This window comes from Mobula hypostoma, chromosome 29 (genome assembly GCF_963921235.1).
Source record: "Mobula hypostoma chromosome 29, sMobHyp1.1, whole genome shotgun sequence".
Classification (NCBI taxonomy): Eukaryota; Metazoa; Chordata; class Chondrichthyes; order Myliobatiformes; family Myliobatidae; genus Mobula; species Mobula hypostoma.
Genome location: NC_086125.1, coordinates 548003 through 566901, shown reverse-complemented (window position 1 = coordinate 566901; position 18899 = coordinate 548003). Strand labels below are relative to the sequence as shown.

The following is an 18899-nucleotide window of genomic DNA, read 5'->3' as shown; positions in this document are numbered from 1 at the left end:
GAATTTTAACTAAGATGATGGTCTCACTTTAAGTAAGAACTGGAATTCAATTGTAAACAAAGTGGGGCAGCAGAAACCAGATTGGACAAAGAGTAACCAATCAGGAGGGACTGATGACAGGGGTATATATACCACCAGACTAGACCTGGCCAAGCATCATCCCTGAGGAAGATGACAAAGCTTCTCATCAGAACATCAGTTAAAATTGATACTGCTGGAAGTCCGAGAAAAGTTTATTTGACGGTGTCTTGCAGTAATGGCAAGCTCATGAGGGTATTTTACCCCCAGCAGTGAAAGAGTTCACAGGGAATGACGGTATCATAGTGGCTAGCACAAGGCTATTACATCTCGGGTGTTCCCTAGTTCAGAGTTCCATTCAACCGCCATCTATTGTAAGTTATAAATTATATTGTAAAGACACTCTGCAACATCATTGAGTATCGGCTTTCAAAGAAGCATTAGATCTATTCTCTTTTTCAGAAGGGTTTGATCATTTTTCAGTTAAGGAATTTTGGTGCAGTCTGTGTCAGGTAAAAACACAACGGTCATGAGCAATTTGATGAAGGATTACTGTCTGAAATGTGAATGTACCCTTATTGGCTACTGTCAATGGGCAATTTGATGAAAGATAGCTGTCTGAAACATGAAGCTATGCTCAAGGTCCACTGTACACCTACTCGTTAATGCAAATATCTAATCAGCCAATCACATAGCTACAACTCAATGTATAAAAGCATGCAGACATAGTCAAAATTTTCTGTTGTTGTTCAGAACAAACATCAGAATGGGAAAGAAATGTGAACTGAGTGACTTTGGCTGTAGAATGATAGTTGTTGCCAGACGGGGTGGTTTGAGTATCTCAAAAACTGCTGATCTGGGATTTTCATAGATAACAATCTCTAGAGTTTACAGAGAATACTGTGAAAAACATTTAAAAACTATGGGTGAAAATGCCTTGTTAATGAGAGAAATTGCAGTAGAATGGCCAAACTGATTCAAACTGACAGGAAGTGACAGTAACTCAAAATCCACGCGTTAAAGTATTGGTGTGCAGAACAGCATTTCTGAATGCACAACATATTGAACTTTTAAGTAGATGGGCTACAGCAGCAGAAGACCATGAACGTACAATCAGTGACCACCTTATTAGCTAAAGGAGCTACTTAAGAATGTGGCTACTAAGCGTAGGTTTCACTTCTGATAGATGCTATCAAAGATCAAGGATCAGCTTTATTCAGGTTGGTGTGACATGCAAGAACACATCATTCAATAATTACAAAGAATAAAGAAATATATAAAAATAACATTGGAGGCTATAGTACAGAAATGGAATGAGTAAATATACATAAATACCAGCATTTATTTACAATGTACACAAATACATAAATACCGCCATGTATTTACAAACTACATAAATATGTTGTACATTTAACTTCTTTGGGGCGGTTAAGATGGCGCTAAATGGCGACTCCTTTGCTTGCATCTTCAGAAACAGCTTTATTTCTATCTTTGATATTTCTTCTTTTCCTTTTCAGGGTGTGGGGGGTTCTTTTGAAGAACCAGACCTGGAGTTACACTCTGACTTTGGTTCTTTGCGAAATTGGGACCCGCTCTCAACGCCTCACGAACAGCCGTTATTTTGATATGCCAACTACGCGGCCTGGAAGAAGAACACGCCTTTAGGGTTCCAGGCTTTCATGGCTCTGGAGACGGCTGATTCAAGGCCGGTGCCCCTGACTGAAGCGTCGCGGGAGTACATGGAACATTGGGATCAGCGGGTTAGCTGCTGGGGTTTGTGTGCCCAGTGAGCTGCACCATTTTGGTGCCGACTCTCCGGGCGCAGAGCTCGGAAAAAGCAACGCAACAGACTTCTAACATTGTAAATCAATGTGTTTGTTATGTCTCCCCTCTCGCTGTGATACTGGGACACCTCTTTTACCATTAATCGCGAGCAAGAGAGCCTTTCGTATGTCGAATTATCAGGTGAATGATTAATCTGTGTCTTTATTGATGCTTTGGTTCAGGCTAGAGTGCTCAGTGGAGGGTGCTGATTTTTTTTGCAGGTGGAGTGGAGGGGGTTCATTGCCTTGCTGCTGCTTGTGCATGGGAAGTGGAGTTGGGGTGAGCTTTGGGGTTCTAACATTTTAACTGTCATTCATTCTATGGGGCACTCCTCTGTTTTCATGGATGTCTGCGAGAAAAAGAATTTCAGAATGTACATTGTATACATTTCTCTGACATTAGAAACATAGAAACATAGAAAACATACCACACAATACAGCCCTTCGGCCCACAAAGTTGTGCCAAACATGTCCTTACCTAAGAACTACCTAGGCTTACACAGAGTCCTATATTTTTCAAAGCTCCATAAATCCATCCAGGAGTCTCTTAAAAGACCCTATCGTTTCCGCCTCCACCACCGTCACTGGCAGCCCATTACACGCACTTACCACTCTTTGAGTAAAAAAAACTTACCCCTGATATCTTCTCTGTACCTACTTCCGAGTACCTTAAAACTATGCCCTCTCATGTTAACCATTTCAGCCCTGGGAAGAAGCCTCTGACTATCCACATGATCAATGCCTCTCATTATCTTGTACACCTCTATCAGGTCACCTCTCATCCTCCATCGCTCCAAGGAGAAAAGGCCGAGTTCACTCAACCTATTCTCATAAGGCATGCTCCCTAATCCAGGCAACATCCTTGTAAATCTCCTCTGCACCCTTTCTATGATTTCCATGTCCTTCCTGTAGTGAGGCAAAGAGATCTGAGCACAGTACTCCAAATGAGGTCTGACCAGGGTCCTATGTAGCTGCAACATTACCTCTCGGCTCTTAAACTCAATCCCATGATTGATGAAGGCTAATGCACTGTATGCCTTCTTAACCACAGAGTCAACATGTGCAGCAGTTTTGAGTGTCCTATATATTCCGACCCCAATATCCCACTGATCTTCCACACTGCCAAGAGTCTTACCATTAATACTATATTCTGCCATCATATTTGACCTACCAAAATGAACCACCTCACACTTATCTGGGTTGAACTCCATCTGCCACTTCTCAGCCCAGTTTTGCACCCTGTCAATGTCCCGCTGTAACCTCTGACAACTCTCCACACTATCCACAACACCCCCAACCTATGTGTCATCAGCAAATTTACTGAACCTATCCATCCTCCACATCCTCATCCATGTCATTTATAAAAATCACAAAGAATAGGGGTCCCAGAACAGTTACTTGTGTAGAATAGAAACAGGAAGTATGTCTGTGAGGCCAGTGTTCTGTACTGGGTGTCAGATGTGGGAAGCCTGGGAGAGTCCCAGCCTCCCAAGTGGCCACATCTGTGCCAGGTGTGTCAAGCTGCAGCTCCTTAGGGACCGGGTTAGGGAACTGGAACTGCAGCCCGATGACCTTCGTCCAGTTAGGGTACGTGAAGAGGTGATAGAGAGGAGATTGCAAGTAGTCACACCAGGGCCTCAAGAGACAGATAAGTGAGTAACAGTCAGGAGGGGTAAGGGGAAGAGTCAGATACTGGAGAGTACCCCTGTGGCTGTCCCCCTTAACAATAAGTACTCCTGTTTGAGTACTGCTGGGGGGGAACAGCCTACCTGGGGAAAGCAGCAGTGGTCATGCCTCTGGCACAGAGTCTGGCCCTGTGGCTCAGAAGGGTAGAGAAAGGAAGAAGGCAGCATTAATAGAGGACTCTATAGTTAGGGGGTCATAGAGGCAATTCTGTGTACGCAGGAAGAAAGAAACAAATATTAACACAGTAAATGCCAATAATACACCTATTGAAATAAATAGCAGACCAAAATGAATCACGAAACCACCTCAGAGACTGATTGAAAGTTGTAAGTGGAATAGGGTCAAGCTGCAGAATGTATATCTTTATATACATATGGCAGACAAAAAATGATCATTAAGCCAACTCAGAGACTGATTGAAGGTTGTTGAGTGGACAAGGGACAGTAGTTGCTCATTCAAAAATAGAGAAAGTGGCTATTGAATGTAGATATCTTTGTTGGAAAGGATTATTGTTCCATGCAGGTTTATGAGGACATGGTATTGTGTTTGTTTTCATTTAAAGGGGGAAGATGTGTTATTATGTGTGCTTGATAAAGATCTTCAGTTCCCAGTGGACAATGCCAGTGGTTCAACGGGAAATGGTAGCTTGGCTAGTGGGCTGGTCACACAAGCTCAGTGTTGAACAGGAGCTCGGTAATAAAATGTACGAGCATAAACCCACACCTAGTTTGTCTTCAGTAAGAGCAAACATAACATCGACCTTCACTATATACACATCACCTAGCAACGCTTTACGTACGTATAATCTATGTACAGTATATGACAATTGCATGTACATTGTTTTATTGCTTTTAATATTTATATTTATTGTGATATTTTAAATGGTTTTATTGTGTTATTTGTTCTCACTGTGGTTTCTTTATCTTGCATCAGATCTACAGTAACAGCCCATGTACCCTGAGGAAGGGTCTCAGCCCAAAATATCAACTGTTTGCTCTTTTCCATAGATGCTGCCTGGCCTGCTGAGTTCCTCCAGCATTTTGTGTGTTGATTTAGAATAACAGTCATTTTCCTTCTCCTTCACACTCACGTATTGAAAATTGGCAATAAACAATCTTAAATCTTATGGGGAAGAGACTGACTAGTTTCTGATTTCTGTTTCACCTTCTCTGGCAGCTGTTACCCTTCACAAAAGGCCACCTGCAATGCAAATTCTGACATAATGATTCATTATGTGTGCGCAACCTGCACTTCCACATTAGGAGGACAACATGCAGTTGGTTTCATTTCTATATGTCTGCAGTGCTTGTAGTTCAAGATCATACTATTGGATGTTGAAATAATGAATAGTTTAATCTGTACACACAAGTTAGTTGCAAGTTCAGTTAAATATTTTTGATACATCTCTGGTGTTTGTGTTTCCAGAACAAAAATGAAAATTTAAATTTCCTTCCTAAATTGGTCCAATAAGAGAGGATTTTCAGCCTTGACTTGTAGATGTTGTAAATCTCGTAAATCTTTTGCTCATCTCGTGAATTCTGTCCAATTTATGCTGATAACACGAGAAACTCATTCACATTATACAAAGCTGGAGATAGCTAATACATGTTTAAACAAACACAATATTGAAAACTATGACAAGATCTTCAACGTGCTTACATCATTACATAAGACACTTTACACATCATACCGTCCTTCCACATCTGGGGAAGAAGGATGCTAATGTGAGAGTGCTGTTTTTGGAATATAGTTCAGCATTCAACACTGTAGTTCCATCCAGAAGCTCAGAGACCTCGGCCTTCATCCTGCCTTGTGCAGCTGGATCCTGGACTTCCTGGCAGTTCGCCAGCAGGTGGTAAGAGTGGGCTCCCTCCCCTCCACACCTCTGACTCTCAATACAGGAGCCCCTCAGGGCTGCGTACTGTCCCCTCCTTTACTCCCTGTATATCCACGACTAAATCACCACCCACAGCTCCAATCTGCTAAGTAAATTTGCCAACACTGCATTGATTGGCCTTATCTCAAACAATAACAAGGTGGCCTACAGAGAAGAAGTCATCTCTCTGACACAATGATGTCAAGAAAAGAGTCTCTCCCTCAATGTCACAAAAACAAAGGAGCTAGTTGTGGACTACAGGAGGAATGAAGACACACTAACCCCTATTGACATCAATGGATCTGGGGTTGAGAGGGTGAACAGCTTTAAGTTCCTCGGCATCCACATCACCAAGGATGTCACGTGGTCTGTACACTCCAGCTGTGTGGTCAAAAAGGCACAACAGCGACTCTTTCACCTCAAATGGTTGAGGAAGTTTGGTATGGGCCCCCAAATCCTAAGAACTTTCTACAGGGGCATAACTGAAAGCACCCTAACTGGCTGTATCACTGCCTGGTATGGGAACTGTACCTCCTTTAATTGCAGGACTCTGCAGAGAGTGGTGTGGACAGCCCAGCACATCTGTAGTTGTGAACTTCCCATGATTCAGGACATTTACAAGGACAGGTGTGTAAAAAAGGCCTGTAGGATCATTAGAAACCCGAGTCACCCCAACCACAACCTATTCCAACTGCTACCATCTGGGAAACGGTACCACAGCATAAAAGCCAGGACCAACAGGTGCTGGGACAACTTCTTCCACCAGGCCACCATACTGATTAACTCACACTGATTTGAGTGTACTCTATATTACATTGACTGTTCTATTTATTATAAATTATTAAACTATGATTGCACATTGCACATTTAGATGGAGACATAACGTAAAGATTTTTACTCCTTTTGTATGTGAAGGAGGTAAGAAATAAAGTCAATTCAGTTCAATTCAATTCATTAAGACAATCACTTACCTGTATGTGTAATAACACTTGCAGTGACATAGATTGAGCTCCCAACCAATAAGTTTATGTCCTTGAATCTGGCAATTAAGTCACCCTTATTCAGAGCAGCTCTTCCATGGCCATATTTAATCTGCAGGTACAGAGTTCAGAGAGTTCTCAATCTTTCAGCTAATATTCTGTGGCAATGTTAATTGTCAGAAAGTGTTAAGAAAATGGACCTGCCACCTATGGATTAATTTTGTATTGATTAAATGTTATTCATATTGTGTGGCTTCTCTCTCACCATGTACTCTATTTTCGCTTTCTTCTTTGTAGTTATTTTCAGCTAATCTGGTTACATCCTTAGTTCTACAATCAGTAAAAACCAATAAACACACTGCAAAATCCATTTTCAAAACAATCAGTTCTTTATTTTTCACACCAATGAAAAGAAAAGAAAGATAAAGGTTGGCCAAAATATTGTCAGGTATGAGAAAAAAACAAGCTTCTCAGTGATATTACTGAGTATCTTTGAAACATTGGAGGGAGGAACAGGGATAACAGAAGAGTATGAAAACAAAGCAGCTGGCAAAGAATGGCTTTGAAAGTTATTTCTATTATATTGCAGTTATGAAATAATGTGAAAATTGATGCATTTGCTTAAAGACTTTTTTGAATAAATATGTTAATATGTTTAGCCACACAGAGAAAAATGGGCCAATCTCTTGAATGGATGAAACAACAATGATGCAAGTACAGTAAATAAATAATTTAAATCCTATTTATTACCCTGGACTATATTTTATTGTTTTTCCCTTGCTGTACTTGCATTGTTGCTATTATGTTTATTTTTCAGGTAAGTTATAGAACACAGAAATTTACAACACTTTACAGGCCCTTCGGTCCACAGTGTTGTGCCAACCATGTAACCTACTCTAGCACATAGCCCTCTATTTTTCTAAGCTCCACGTTCCTACCTAAAAGGCTCTTAAAAGACCCCATTGTATCCGCTTCCATCGCCGCCACCAGCAGTGCATTCCATGCACCCACCACTCTGTCAAAAACTTACCCCTGACATCCCCTCAGTACCTATTTCCAAGCACCTTAGAAATATGCCCACTCATGTTAGCCATTTCAGCCCTGGGAAAAAGCTTCTGGCTATCCACATGATCAATGCCTCTCATCATCTTATACACCTCTATCAGGTCACCTCTCATCCTCCGTTGCTCCAAGGAGAAAAGGCCAAGTTCACTCAACCTATTCTCATAAGGTACAGCCTCCAACCCAAGTAAATCTCCTCAGCACTCTTCCTATAGTATCCACATCCTTCCTGTAGTAAAGTGACCAGAACCGAACACAGTACTCCAAATGGAGTCTGACCAAGGACTTATATAGATGTAACATTACCTCATGGCTCTTGAACTCAATCCCACAGTTGATGAATGCCAACACACCATACGCCTGTCAGTCTGTGCAGCAGCTTTGAGTGTCCTATCAACACAGACCACAAGATCTCTCAGTTCCTCCACACTACCAAGACTCTTACCATTTATATTATATTCTGTCTTCAGATTGGATGTACCAAAATGAACCACTTCATGCTTATCTGGGTTGAAGTCTATCTGCCACTTCTCAGCCCTGTTCTGCAACCTATCAATGTCCCACTGTAACCTCTGACAACCCTCCAGACTATCCACAATACTCCCAACCTTTGTGTCATCAGCAAACTTACTAACCCACCCTTCTACTTCTTCATCCAGGTCATTTATAAAAATCACAAAAAGGGGTCCCAGAACAGATCCCTGCGGAATACCACTGGTCACCGATTTCCATGTAGAACACGAACTATCTACAACTACATTTTGCCTTCTGTGGACAAGCCAATTCTGGATCCACAAAGCAAGGTCTCTTTGGATCACATGCCTCCTTACTTTCTGAAGGGACCTTGCATGGGGTACCTTATCAAATGCCTTACTGAAATCATATACACTACATCCACTGCTCTACCTTCATCAATGTGTTTTGTTACATCCTCAAAGAATTCAATCAGGCTCGTAAGGCACAACCTGCCCTTGACAAAACCATGTTGACTATCCCTAGTCAGATTATGCCTCTCCAAATGCTCATAAATCCTGCCTCTCAGGATCTTCTGCAGCAACTTGCCCACTACTGAAGTCAGATTTCCCGGTCTATAATTTCCTGAGTTATTCCTACTCCCTTTCTTGAACAAAGGAACAATATTTGCAAGCCTGCATCCTCCAGTACTTCTCCTGTCCCTATTGATGAAGCAAAGATTATTGCCAGAGGCTCAGCAATCTCCTCTCTCGCTTCCCACAGTAGCCTGGGGTACATCTCATCTGGTCCTTCGGACTTATCTAACTTAATGCTTTTCAAAAGGTCCAGCATATCCTCTTTCTTAATATCTACATGCTCAAGCTTTTCAGTCCACTGTAAATCATCTCCACAATTGCCAAGGTCTTTTTCCCTGGTGAAGCAAAGTATTGATTAAGTACCTCCGCTACCTCCTCCAACTTCATGCACATGTTTCCACTATTGCACCTGATTGGTCCTATTCTTACACACCTCATGCTCTTGCTCTTCATATACTTGTAGAATCCTTGGGGTTTCTCTTCATCCTGCTTATTAAGGCCTTCTCATGGCCCCTTCTGGCTCTCCTAATTCCATGCGTAAGCTCCTTCCTAGCACCCTTGTAATTTTCTAGAGCTCTAACAGTACTTAGTTTCTTGAACCTTTCGTAAGCTTTTCTTTTCTTCTAAACTCAATTTTCTACATACTTTGTACACCTCTCTTCTTTAATTCTACCATCCTTTCCCGGCCTCAATGGAACATACCTATGCAGAACTCCATGCAAATGTTCCCTGAACATTTGCCACATTTTTGCCATGCATTTCCCTGAGAACATCTGCTCCCAATTTATGCTCCCAAGTTCCTGCCTAATAGCATCATATTTCCCCCTACCTAATTAAATGTTTTCCCAAATTGTCTGCTCCTATCCCTCTCCAGCGCTATGGTGAAGGAGATAGAGTTGTGGTTACTACCTCCAAAATGCTCTCCCACTGAGAGATCTGACACCTAACCAGGTTCATCTCCCAATACCGGATCAAATACAGCCTCTCCTCTAGTTGACTTATCTACATATTACGTCAGGAAACCTTCCTGAACACACCTAAGAAACTCTACCCCATCTAAACCCCTTACACTAAGGAGATACCAATCAATATTAGGAAAGTTAAAATCTCCTATCACAACAACCCTATTATTATTGCACCATTCCAGAATCTGCCTCCCTATCTGCTCCTCGTTATCCCCGTTACTATTGGGGGGTCTATAAAAACGCCTAGTAGGGTTATTGTGCCTTTTTTGTTTCTGACTTCCAACCACACTGACTCAGTAGACCATCCCTCCATGTCTTCCTCCTTTTCTGCAGCCGTGACACTATCCCTAATTAGCAATGCCACACCCCACCTCTTTTGCCTCCCTTTCTGTTCTTTTTGAAACATCTAAAGCCTGCCACACTCAGCAGCCATTCCTGCTCCTGAGACATCCAAGTCTCTGTAATGGTCACAACATCACAGTTCCACCCTCATCCACCTTGTTTATGGTACTTCTTGAATTAAAATAGACAGATCTCAAATCATCAGGCTGAGTGCATCTTTGCACTAACATCTGCCTATCCTTCCTCGCACACTCCCTACAAGCTGTCTCTACTTGTGCTCCAACTTCCCCATCCTCTGCCTCGTCACTTTGGTTCCCACCTCCCTGTAAATCTAGTTTAAATCCTCCCCAGTAGCATTGCCAAACCTCCCCACCAGGATACTGATTTCCCCCTTGGATTCAAGTGCAACTCATCCTTTTTGTACAAGTCAGACCTGCCCCAGAAGAGATCCTAATTATCCAAAAATCTGAATCCCGGCCCCCTGCTCCAATCCTTCCTAATTTCATTGTACCCACCTCTGGCAGTTCATTCCATATGCTTAACTCATATTGTGTGGGAAAACTTGCCCCTCAGATTCCCTTTAAATCTTACTACCTCGTTTTCAACCAATTCACACAAGTTTTTGATTTTGCTTTCCTGGGAAAAAGATTGATTATCTCCCGGTTCTGTTCCCCCATGATTTTATAAACCTCTGTAAGTTCTTTCCTCAATCGCTTTCACTTCTGGAGAACTGTCCTGGTCTATCCAGTGTTTTACCATAACACTGAACCTCCAGTACTGGCAACATCCTTGTAAATCTTTTCTGCAATTTCTCTAGTTTATTCACATCTTTCCTAAAGTTCAGTGGCCCAAACTGCACACAAGTATAGCCTCATCAATGAACTGTACAGTAATATACAGTACTGATGTCCAAGCTCATGTACACAATGACCCTACTGATACAGTTGAGCATGCTATATGCCTTCTTCACCACTCTCCTTACCTATGCCACCAACATATTCTGTACTTATACTTCTTGGTCTCTCATTTTAACAAAGTCCAGATATTCACTGTGTACATACTACCCCGGTTTAACCCCCAAAGTACATCATTTGACACGTATTTCAGTTAAACAGCTGTCATTCCTTTGCCTACTTACTCAGTTAATCTGGATCACATTGCAACCTTAGACAATCTTCTTCACTATCCAACATAACACCAATTTTGTGTGGTTCATAATATACACTCGGTTTTGTGTTGATCATGCCACCTACACTTACATCCAGGTCATTAACACATATGGCAAACAACAAGGAACCAAACATTAATTGTAACTGACTTTCAATCTAAAATAACCATCCATTACAACTCTATCTCCTACCACCAAGTCAATGTTGTATCTTATTAGCAGTTTACCTTGGATTGCATGTGATCAGCCTATCATGCAGAACCTTGAGAAAGATCTCACTGAAGCCTGTGCAGATGACATCAACATTCTTACTCATATCACTACCCTTGGTCACCTCTACGCAACAGTCAATTTGTGAGTTTTCCAACACACAAAGCCATTATGACTATCTTTAATCAATCCTTGCCTTTCCAAGAACCAGCATGTTTTGTCTCTTAGAACTACCCTGCAGAAACTTATCCACAAGTGATTTAAGGTTCACAAACTTGTAGGCTTTAGGCAGGGCTAGGCTGGGCTACAGCCCAGGGGCCAGAGCTACAGAGGAGCCCAAAATATGTAGCTATCATCATGGTGGACAAAAAAAAACGAGAGTGGAGCACAGAAAAGAAAAAAAGGAACAAGAAAAAGAGGACCGTGAGAAAGAAGCATTAAAAAAGACATTGAAATTGACAGAATTTTTTAAACCTGTTCTCGATGATGCAGCAGTACCATCGCTCTTGTCACAGTCTGAGACCGGTGGACAAATGGAGACTTGTTCAACAGCTAGCGCTAGCACCAGCGTTAGCACAGGGCCACCGCCCTTTAACTGTCAGTCCATCTTCAAAACTGGCTTTAGCGACTGGAATCATGCTGCTGAGCGCATAGGAGAGCATGAAAATAGCGAACACCACAAGAAAACGATACTGACCTACGTTACACTAGCGTCTGACTGCGGAAGAATAGATACAGAACTGCAAAAACAGTTTGAGTCAGTGTGTGTCTACTGGATCGACGTATTGAGAAGAGTGGTGACGGTTGTGTAGTTTTTGGTCGAGAGGGGACTGGCTATCCGAGGCTCCAGTGACATATTTGGCAGGCCTGACAACGGCAACTACATGAGCATTCTAGAGGTAATAAGTGAGTTTGACCCATTTTTGAAGGCGCACATACAGAAATTTGGAAATGCAGGATCAGGCACCCCTTTATATCTTTCACCTAACACATGTGAGGAGATTATTGAGCTCATGAGCGATCGAGTTCTGTCAGAGATCGCCAGTGAAGTGAAAATGGCCAAATATTATTAGCATCGATACTATTAGCATTGATTCAAGCACAGATGTTGCACATGTAGATCAGCTCACATTCATTTTACGTTATGTGTCAACTGATGGAAACATTCAGGAGCGATTCTTACGATTTCTACCCATTGAGAGCCACACAGGGGAGGCTTTATGTGAGTCTGTGCTCAAAGTTTTAGGAGAGATGAATATTGACATAAGCAACTGCAGGGGGCAGTGCTGTGACAATGCTGCAAATATGTCTGGTGCATACAAAGGCTTACAATCCCGCATCAAGGAAATCAGCACACACATTGAATCTCGTTGGATTCAACAGTGTCAACTGTTGTGTTGAAACAGCTGTTTTTTTCAGCTTCGTGCAGAATGTGTTCAACTTCTGCTCCAAGTCAACTCCTAGGTGGAAGGTGGTGACCGCAGGACTTCAGCCTAATGTGAACAAGTGCATTGAAACTCTGAATGCTCTCTCTAATAGGGCTGCAAATGCAGAAGCCACACAGGCATTGTGCGGAAATTATGTCAATATTCAAGATTCGTTAAAGAGCATTGTAGATGACATTAATCAGAATGTGGCAACTAGAAATGAAGCAAGGTCACTATACAAAAAAAATGGACAAGCTTGAGATAGCTTTTCTGAGCAAATTGTGGCATTGCATTCTTCAGCGCTTAGAAAGTGCAAGTGTTGCATTGCGAGCTGTAAATCTAGACCTGTGTAATGCTGTGGATTTGGTGAGATCACTGCAGGGATACATAGCAAGCTTGCATGATCAATTTGATACTTTTGAGATCCAAGCTAAAACTATGTCGCCAACGGTCTGTCACGTGTACAAAGAAGCAGACATCCCATCTCTCCCGGAAATTCCAGGAGTCTTCCGCATATGAATAGTGGCTCCCTGATGCCCGCAAATTATATACAATATCACGGAAATCAATTTTTTTGAGAGCGAGCGAGCGAGAGAGAGAGCGCGGGACAGAAAGCAAGCGAGAGTGCAAGAGAGAGGCAGAGCGAGAGAGCATGAGAGAGAAAGCGAGAGCGAGAGAGCGAGAGAGAACAAGAGAGAAAACAAGAGAGAGCGCGAGCGAGAGAGAGAGAGCACGCCATGGTAGAGTGTTCCAAAAAAAATATTAAACATACGTCACCCCAGACTACACTAAAGTGTACCCCTGCCTAATAGGGGTCAAAAATAATGACAGTGTTGCTCGCTGCACTGTTTGCAACAGTGACTTTTCTATTGCCCATGGTGGGTTAAGACTGTAAAAGGCATGTTGAGGTGAGTTTAACAGGTGTCATTCGTTCATTAGCGTAGCTAACGTTATTTAAACTAGCTGGCTGGCTGCTAAGGAGCTACTCTATTGCAGACATCCCACCTCTCCCGGGAGTCTCCCACAAATTGATGGTGCTACCTCCCTGAAATGAGTTTTTGCAGGGTGAGATGTCTGAAGAAGACACCCAACGACAAAGAAAACGTCAAGCCTTTCTGGGTGAATCCACAACACCTGATGTTGGCTTGTCAGCCAAAGAAAAATTCTCAGCTACTGTTTTTTCAGTCGTGAAGGGTAGATAACTTGCAGAAATTGATTGCAGATTTGCATCATATAATGACCTTAACAACACATTTGGCATCCTAAACAATATCCCTTCTCTCAGTACAAGATCTGCGCAAGAGAGCATCTGATCTCCAAAGCAGATATTCAGCTGACCTGGAGTTAGACTTTGTGGAGGAGATTGTCCATTTCAGGGAATTTGTAAGTGGCAAAGATATTGCAACAGAACTTTTATGCTTCCTCAGAAAAAAAAACTTGCAGGTCATCTTCCCAAATGTAAGCATTGCTTCCAGGCTTTAGCTGACTGTCCCTGTCACAAATGCAAGTGGTAAGCGATCTTTCTCCAAGCTCAAGTTAGTGAAGAATAGGCTCAGATCCACAGTGACAGGCTGAATCATTTTACTCTGATGTCACTTGAAAGTGATCTTGTTCAGAAACTGGATTTTAGTGATCTGATCAAGGACTTCGTTGCAAAGAAATCCAGAAGAACTAGGCTTTAATTTTTAAAAACAAGCATCTGACTTTGTAAATATAGAAACATAGAAACATAGAAACATAGAAAATAGGTGCAGGAGTAGGCCATTCGGCCCTTCGAGCCTGCACCGCCATTTATTATGATCATGGCTGATCATCCAACTCAGAACCCAGCCTTCCCTCCATACCCCCTGACCCCTGTAGCCACAAAGGCCATATCTAACTTCCTTTTAAACATAGCTAATGAACTGGCCTCAACAGTTTGCTGTGGCAGAGAATTCCACAGATTCACCACTCTCTGTGTGAAGAAGTTTTTCCTAACCTCGGTCCTAAAAGGCTTCCCCTCTATCCTCAAACTGTGACCCCTCGTTCTAGACCTCCCCAACATCGGGAACAATCTTCCTGCATCTAGCCTGTCCAATCCCTTTAGGATCTTATACGTTTCAATCAGATCCCCCCTCAATCTTCTAAATTCCAACGAGTACAAGCCCAGTTCATCCAGTCTTTCTTCATATGAAAGACCTGCCATCCCAGGAATCAATCTGGTGAACCTTCTTTGTACTCCCTCTATGGCAAAGATGTCTTTCCTCAGATTAGGGGACCAAAACTGCACACAATACTCCAGGTGTGGTCTCACCAAGGCCTTGTACAACTGCAGTAGTACCTCCCTGCTCCTGTACTCGAATCCTCTCGCTATAAATGCCAGCATACCGTTTGCCTTTTTCACCGCCTGCTGTACCTGCATGCCCACTTTCAATGACTGGTGTATAATGACACCCAGGTCTCGTTGCACCTCCCCTTTTCCTAATCGGCCACCATTCAGATAATAATCTGTTTTCCTATTTTTGCCACCAAAGTGGATAACTTCACATTTATCCACATTAAATTGCATCTGCCATGAGTTTGCCCACTCACCCAACCTATCCAAGTCACCCTGCATCCTCTTAGCATCCTCCTCACTGCTAACACTGCCACCCAGCTTCGTGTCATCCGCAAACTTGGAGATGCTGCATTTAATTCCCTCATCCAAGTCATTAATATATATTGTAAACAACTGGGGTCCCAGCACTGAGCCTTGCGGTACCCCACTAGTCACCGCCTGCCATTCTGAAAAGGTCCCGTTTATTCCCACTCTTTGCTTCCTGTCTGCTAACCAATTCTCCACCCACACCAATACCTTACCCCCAATACCGTGTGCTTTAAGTTTGCACACTAATCTCCTATGTGGGACCTTGTCAAAAGCCTTTTGAAAATCCAAATATACCACATCCACTGGTTCTCCCCTATCCACTCTACTAGTTACATCCTCAAAAAATTCTATGAGATTCGTCAGACATGATTTTCCTTTCACAAATCCATGCTGACTTTGTCCGATCATTTCACCGCTTTCCAAATGTGCTGTTATCACATCCTTGATAACTGACTCCAGCAGTTTCCCCACCACCGACGTTAGGCTAACCGGCCTATAATTCCCCGGTTTCTCTCTCCCTCCTTTTTTAAAAAGTGGGGTTACATTAGCCACCCTCCAATCCTCAGGAACTAGTCCAGAATCTAACGAGTTTTGAAAAATTATCACTAATGCATCCACTATTTCTTGGGCCACTTCCTTAAGCACTCTGGGATGCAGACCATCTGGCCCTGGGGATTTATCTGCCTTCAATCCCTTCAATTTACCTAACACCACTTCCCTACTAACATGTATTTCGCTCAGTTCCTCCATCTCACTGGACCCTCTGTCCCTTACTATTTCTGGAAGATTATTTATGTCCTCCTTAGTGAAGACAGAACCAAAGTAATTATTCAATTGGTCTGCCATGTCCTTGCTCCCCATAATCAATTCACCTGTTTCTGTTTGCAGGGGACCTACATTTGTCTTTATCAGTCTTTTCCTTTTTACATATCTATAAAAGCTTTTACAGTCCGTTTTTATGTTCTCTGCCAGTTTTCTCTCATAATCTTTTTTCCCCTTCCTAATTAAGCCCTTTGTCCTCCTCTGCTGAACTCTGAATTTCTCCCAGTCCTCAGGTGAGCCACTTTCTCTGGCTAATTTGTATGCTACTTCTTTGGAATTGATACTATCCCTAATTTCTCTTGTCAGCCACGGGTGCACTACCTTCCTTGATTTATTCTTTTGCCAAACTGGGATGAACAATTGTTGTAGTTCATCCATGCAACCTTTAAATGCCTGCCATTGCATATCCACCGTCAATCCTTGAAGTGTCATTTGCCAGTCTATCTTAGCTAGGCTTGTGTGTCAGTGCTGTTCCTGTTTTTGTGGCAATCGGCTAATAGTTGACTTTTACAAACCTAGTAAGTAATAAGTGGACAAGCAACACACATCAAAGTTGCTGGTGAACGCAGCAGGCCAGGCAGCATCTCCAGGAAGAGGTACAGTCGACGTTTCAGGCCGAGAACCTTCGTCAGGACTAACTGAAGGAAGAGATAGTGAGAGGTTTGAAAGTGGGAGGGGGAGGGGGAGATCCAAAATGATAGGAGAAGACAGGAGGGGGAGGGATGGAGCCAAGAGCTGGACAGGTGATTGGCAAAGGGGATATGAGAGGATCATGGGACAGGAGGTCCGGGGAGAAAGACAAGGGGTGCGGGGGGGACCCAGAGGATGGGCAAGGGTTATAGTCAGAAGGACAGAGGGAGAAAAAGGAGAGTGAGAGAAAGAATGTGTGTATAAAAATAAATAATGGATGGGGTTCGAGGGGGAGGTGGGGTATCAGCAGAAGTTAGAGAAGTCAATGTTCATGCCATCAGGTTGGAGGCTACCCAGACGGAATATAAGGTGTTGTTCCTCCAACCTGAGTGTGGCTTCATCTTTACAGTAGAGGAGGCCGTGGATAGACATGTCAGAATGGGAATGGGATGTTGAATTAAAATGTGTGGCCACTGGGAGATCCTGCTTTCTCTGGCGGACAGAGTGTAGGTGTTCAGCAAAGCGGTCTCCCAGTCTGCATCGGGTCTCGCCAATATATAAAAGGCCACATCGGGAGCACCGGACGCAGTATATCACCCCAGTCGACTCACAGGTGAAGTGATGCCTCACCTGGAAGGATTGTCTTGGGCCCTGAATGGTGGTAAAGGAGGAAGTGTAAGGGCATGTGTAGCACTTGTTCTGCTTACAAGGATAAGTGCCAGGAGGAAGATCAGTAGGGAGGGATGGGGGGGATGAATGGACAAGGGAGTCGCGTAGGGAGCGATCCCTGTGGAATGCAGAGAGAGGGGGGGAGGGAAAGATGTGCTTAGTGGTGGGATCCTGTTGGAGGTGGCGGAAGTTACGGAGAATAATATGTTGGACCTGGAGGCTGGTGGGGTGGTAGGTGAGGACCAGGGGAACCCTATTCCTAGTGTGGTGGCGGGAGGATGGAGTGAGAGCAGATGTACGTAAAATGGGGGAGATGCGTTTGAGAGCAGAGTTGATAGTGGACGAGGGAGATGTCCTCCTTTTTTAAAGAAAAAGGCTTCCCTTCCTCCACTATCAACTCTGCTCTCAAACGCATCTCCCCCATTTCACGTACATCTGCTCTCACTCCATTCTCCCGCCAACCCACTAGGAATAGGGTTCCCCTAGTCCTCACCTACCACCCCATCAGCCTCCAGGTCCAAAATAATATTTGAAAGACATTTTTGATATTATTTCAGTAGTTTTGCGTATTGATTTACAACCACATCCTATTGCTGCAATTTTTGGGCTACCAATGATAGACTTTAGTCAATTATTCCCTTCAGCTTGTTGTTTGATTACATTTGTTACATTAATAGCCAGAAGATCCATTTTGTTTAAATGGAAAGATTCTAATCCCCCTACTACATTTCAATGGTTTTCCCCAAACTATAACATGTCTAAATTTGGAAAAAAATAGGAGTGGTATTATTGATCCTTCGGTTAAATTTGAAGAAACATGGAGGCCATTTATTCAACATTTTCATGTGATGTAAGCTGACCTTTTTGAATCCTTTTTAATAACTTCCTGTTTGTGTATAGAGGAGCAGAGTTAATGACAAATAATGATCTTAACCGATGAAATATGGCAGCCCAGTCTTTGTTTTGTTTTGTTTTTTTAGTGTAGGGGTAAATCTCTTTTTTCCCAATCTTTTTCATGTTCAATTATTAAGAGATTGGGAGGTTTAAATTAAATATGTTACTCGGAGTCTGTGTCTGTATATGTTAACCGTTATTAATGTAATTCTGATCTCTTTGTATCATTATCGTTGTTATGTTTATCAATTTGAAACTCAATAAAAAAGATTGAAAAAGAAGAAGAATATACAAATGCCTCACAGACAGTGATGGAATTGAATCTTGGTCACTGGCATTAACTGCAAGGCTACTGTGACACCCTTAACTATAATGTCTCCTTAAACTACCATGTCTCCATAATCAATAAAATTATGAATACTATACAATTCCTCTGTGGCCTTGGATAAGTTGTATTTTCCTGGGGACATGGTGAGGATATGTCAAGATTCAAATTTCTCCTGGTTTTCTAAAGCTTTAGAAAAATTTACAGATCTTACTTACGGGCACCGTTTTGAGTGACTGTGGAATGCTCAGCCTTTCACCATCTTTTATTACTCCAAACAAAATAAAGGCTATACCTTCAACTTCTTTTCCAAAAGTATATCTAAAA

The 18899-nt window shown here is 42.6% G+C and overlaps 1 protein-coding gene across 4 annotated transcripts in view; it reads right to left on the bottom strand.

Moving 5' to 3' along the window:
- Nucleotides 1-18899, bottom strand: part of LOC134339484 (complement C3-like) — a 168295-nt gene that overhangs the window by 122392 nt on the left and 27004 nt on the right. For all 4 annotated transcript variants that reach the window (XR_010016409.1, XR_010016411.1, XR_010016410.1 and 1 more), the window contains exons 8-9: nt 18791-18893; nt 6375-6495 (exon numbers count right to left, since the gene is read on the bottom strand). Coding sequence is in view for 1 of the 4 variants with exons in the window: in XM_063036036.1 (XP_062892106.1) it covers nt 6375-6495; nt 18791-18893 (224 nt within the window). In the remaining 3 variants the exon portion in view is untranslated. The remainder of the gene's footprint in view (nt 1-6374; nt 6496-18790; nt 18894-18899) is intronic.